The sequence below is a fragment of the Monoraphidium neglectum genome, assembly GCF_000611645.1.
Source record: "Monoraphidium neglectum strain SAG 48.87 unplaced genomic scaffold scaffold01807, whole genome shotgun sequence".
Classification (NCBI taxonomy): Eukaryota; Viridiplantae; Chlorophyta; class Chlorophyceae; order Sphaeropleales; family Selenastraceae; genus Monoraphidium; species Monoraphidium neglectum.
In genome coordinates, this window is record NW_014011821.1 from 1,347 (window position 1) to 4,968 (window position 3,622).

Below are 3,622 nucleotides of genomic sequence, written 5' to 3' on the forward strand. Positions count from 1 at the left end.
AGCGGCAGCGACGCGGCGACAGGGCCGCCAGGCTGGCCCCTCCCGGCGCGGTGCTCAACACACCGCCCCTCACCCTCCCCCCTTCCTGCCCTTTCCGCGCTCTAACGCCAATCACCCACGCACGTGGAACGGCTGTGCAGCGCAGGCATCAACTAAACCCAGCTCCCAGGCGACCGTCGCTCGGAAGGCCTTTCTTCCCAGAGGCTCGACCCTGGGCCCTGAAACCTAGATCCCAAGTTCAACTTCACGCTCACGTCTGCCCGGGGTAGCGGCGGGCGCTCATCAGCCACGCCGCGAACGCCGACGCGCCGCCGCCGTCCGCGGGCGCCATCCCCTTTGACGCATCATATACCAGGCTCGCCGGCCGCACCAGCGTCCCAAACTCGCCGCCGCGGCCCCCGCCGCCGCCGCCGCCGCCGCCCGCGGCCGCGGGGCCTGCCTCGGACTTGCGCCGCGCCTCTGCTGCCTGCCTCTCCTGGGCCTTCTGGCGCTCCTCCGCCATTAGGGAGGGGAGGTCCCCTGCGAAAAGGCGGCCATTCGCCGCGGCCGATTTGAATTACAGACCATGCCACGTAAGATAGCCTCAGGGGCAGAAGGGTGCCATTCAGCATCGCATGTCCCCCTCCGAAAGCACAGGCGCACCCGTTGCCATCCAAGATCATTTCCAGGGTATGATACCCTGAGCCGGCACGTAAACTAGCAGACCCTGCGGCCGCTGCACATGAGCTCGAGCCGCGGCCCCCCGGGCCTCCGAGCCCCCCGTCAAAACCCCGCGCGCACTCCCCACGCCCCACAGGGCGGCCCATGGCTCACCCAGCGCCTGGCGGGCCGTCAGGTGAAGTGGCAGGTGCGCTGCAGGTGCACATGGCGGGCGAGGGTGGGGGAGGGGTTCATGGGGGTCGTGGGGTTTGGGGGGTTGGGGGTGAGGGAGGCGCCATACGGGTGAAAGAGGGCCCTTTTGTGGGGTTTGTGCGAGTTGACGAGCGACAGCATACGCGTAAGGGACCAGAAAGGCACAGCTCACACGTGCATGCATGCATCTTTTACATGTGAGTGGGTTGGTTCACGTGTGTTTGCGTGCCTGTGTGAGCGCATGCATATGTGTGTTCACGTACGTACGTGTGTGTGCGCGTGTGTGTTTGTGCGTGTGCGTGCACGCGTGTGACTAAACGCCCTCGAGGCACAGCAGCGCGTCCAGGACGGCGCTCCAAGCCCCCCACTGCCGTCCCCCCCCCAAAAGCCATGCAGGCAGGGCCGCCCCTCACCCGTGTCATCCTCAGTGAAGGCCAGCCCGCCCCAGCCCATGTCAGTAAGCAGCGCGCCGCGGTGGATGGCGGGGAGCTGGGGCAGCTTGGGCACGTGGTAGCGCGGCGGCGGCGGGCGCGGCAGCTCTCGGTTCGCTTTCGCGGCGAATAGCACGCAGCGCTGCGGTTGGGGTTGCGCGTAGGTGTTTGCTTTGTTGTGTGTGGGTGTGTGTGTGTGTGTTGATGTGTGTGTGTGTTGATGTGTGTCTGTGTATATGTGTTTGTGTGTGTCAATTTGCGACCCCCTCCGCAGCACCTGGGCACCGCTAGCCAGGTGCGCCTTATCTGCCTGCGCTGACTCAGCAGACACTTGCATCCCGCCACGCACCAAACCGCAACCTGGAAAGACCCCTGTGGGCAACATTCAAATCCCAGACCATTCTCAGTCCCCTGATCCATACGTGAGCAGCTTCTTTAATGACGCAACCCCGGATTCGTTTTTGAAAACCCCGGTTCGAGCTGCGGCGTCAAACCAGACTCACCCATCTGGCGGCGGCGTGGCCGTAGTGCAGCGCCTGCAGCAGGCTCGGCCGCACCTGGTAGCCCGTGTCCACCAGTGCCGCCATCACAGGCAGACACGGGTGCTCCCGCACCGCCGCCGGAGTCGGCGGCGCCGGCGGCGCGGCGCGCGGCGCGCCGCCTGCGCCATTGCCGCGGCGCTCGGCCGCGGGGGGCGGGTGGCCGCCGGGCGGCTGGGCTTGCAGCATCACGCTGAGGAACTGGGGCACCTCTGCAGGTGATGCGGGGGTGGCGGCAATGGTGACGTCATCCACACATCAGCGACCGGGCGTGAGTGATGGGCCCGCTTGCCGCGGTTGGCGGGGAGGCATCGCAGGAGCCGACGTTTGGGGCTCGCTTTGTGTACCAGTGCGGCACATGGATCCGCCTGAGCGGCCGCTGCTGGTGATGGATGCATCCCAAACAGAAACTCCTTCGCAGCTGATCAGCAGGCGGGGGCCACGACGACCGCGGCGGCGCGGTGTTCGCGGCCCGCGGGTCGCGGCGTTGGACCCACCTTCGAGCGTCACAAACTCGGGCTCCAGCAGCCGCACATTCTGTATCACATGCCTGCCACCGCGCGCAGGGAGGAGGGTTTCAGGTTGAGGGTTCAGGGGCCGGGTTTGCACCACAAGCGCAACAGGGCGGGTGAAAACAGTTGGGTGATGTCACTGTAGAGCAGCTCGGTCATGCGGATGGTCGGGGAGAAAACAAGAGCACTGCCGGCCGCCACGCCGCAGCACGGGCGCCGCGGGCCCCAGCAACGAGGCTGCGGCGGGGCGCGCCGCGCACGTAACCTTGCAAAGCGCGCGGACAGCGGGCCTCAGGCAAGCAAAGGAGGGGCGCGGATGGCCGGAAGCGGGCCCCGAGGTTGGGTGTTCGTGCGGAGGGTGCACTGTTTGAGGTCGCGAGGTTGCGATCCCTCACCCAAACTCGGGCCCGACGGCGCGGCGCTCCTTTTTGTTTGCGGTGGAGAGGCCCTGGCAGGGCGGGCTGTAGTGCATCACAGTGGGGCCGTGGTACCTGGAGGACAGCCGAGGGCAGGGAGGTGCGGGCTCAAAGCCTGAGATGAAGGGCTCGGGCGGGGGTTGGCGAGTGGCGGGGGCGTTGAGCCGGGGGGACGCGGATCACGGGGCGGCTTGGACGGCTTGGGGCGTGCGAGGAGCATGAGGGATGTGGGTTATCCCGTGAGATCGGACTGGCACCAAAAAGGGTGGCACCCAACCATGCAGCCGCACAACACGGCGCAAACCGCCCCCGCCGGGGCCGCCCGGGCGCGCGGCGCGCCGCCCCCGCACACGACGCCGCGGCGGGGGCGCATCGCTTGGCGGGTGCGCGCGCACGGGGCGCACGCCGCGCCCCCGCAGCGGGTCGCCCGTTGAGCAGGCCCCGCGGACCTGGCGAGAAGCTGCGGGTTGGCTGCCAGGTCCCGGTTGAAGTCCGCCATCTGGGCGGGCGCGGGCAGCGGCGGTTGGCGGCGGTTGGCGGGCCGGATGAGTAATGGGTGTGATACGCTCGACTGCTGGGAGGCGCTGTCATGAGGAAGGCTGCCACAAGCAGCATCGCACTGCCTAAATGAGTTGCAATACACTCGTATATGTATGTGCATGCGCAAGTATGTCCATATACGGTACACACATGTACATACATGTGTGATGTTGATGTAAACATATCTGTATGTCCATGTGTCCATGAGACGCGCCGCTCCAAGCCGGCCCATGCTGCAGCAGGCGCGGCCCGCAGCTCCCCCTTCCCAATCGCGCTCGCAGCTTACGCCACCATCGGCCCCCCCTCCCCCAGTGGCACCGCCCTCCCCCCCC

The 3,622-nt window shown here is 67.2% G+C and overlaps 1 protein-coding gene across 1 annotated transcript in view; it reads right to left on the reverse strand.

Moving 5' to 3' along the window:
- Positions 1 to 250: 250 nt before the first annotated feature.
- Positions 251 to 3,622, reverse strand: part of MNEG_9062 (hypothetical protein) — a gene marked incomplete at both ends in the record, with an annotated part of 7,916 nt that continues 4,544 nt past the window's right edge. The window contains 7 exons of the mRNA XM_014042466.1: positions 251 to 519; positions 814 to 852; positions 1,266 to 1,425; positions 1,787 to 2,034; positions 2,320 to 2,372; positions 2,730 to 2,825; positions 3,200 to 3,249. Of these exons, the coding sequence (XP_013897920.1) occupies positions 251 to 519; positions 814 to 852; positions 1,266 to 1,425; positions 1,787 to 2,034; positions 2,320 to 2,372; positions 2,730 to 2,825; positions 3,200 to 3,249 (915 nt within the window). The remainder of the gene's footprint in view (positions 520 to 813; positions 853 to 1,265; positions 1,426 to 1,786; positions 2,035 to 2,319; positions 2,373 to 2,729; positions 2,826 to 3,199; positions 3,250 to 3,622) is intronic.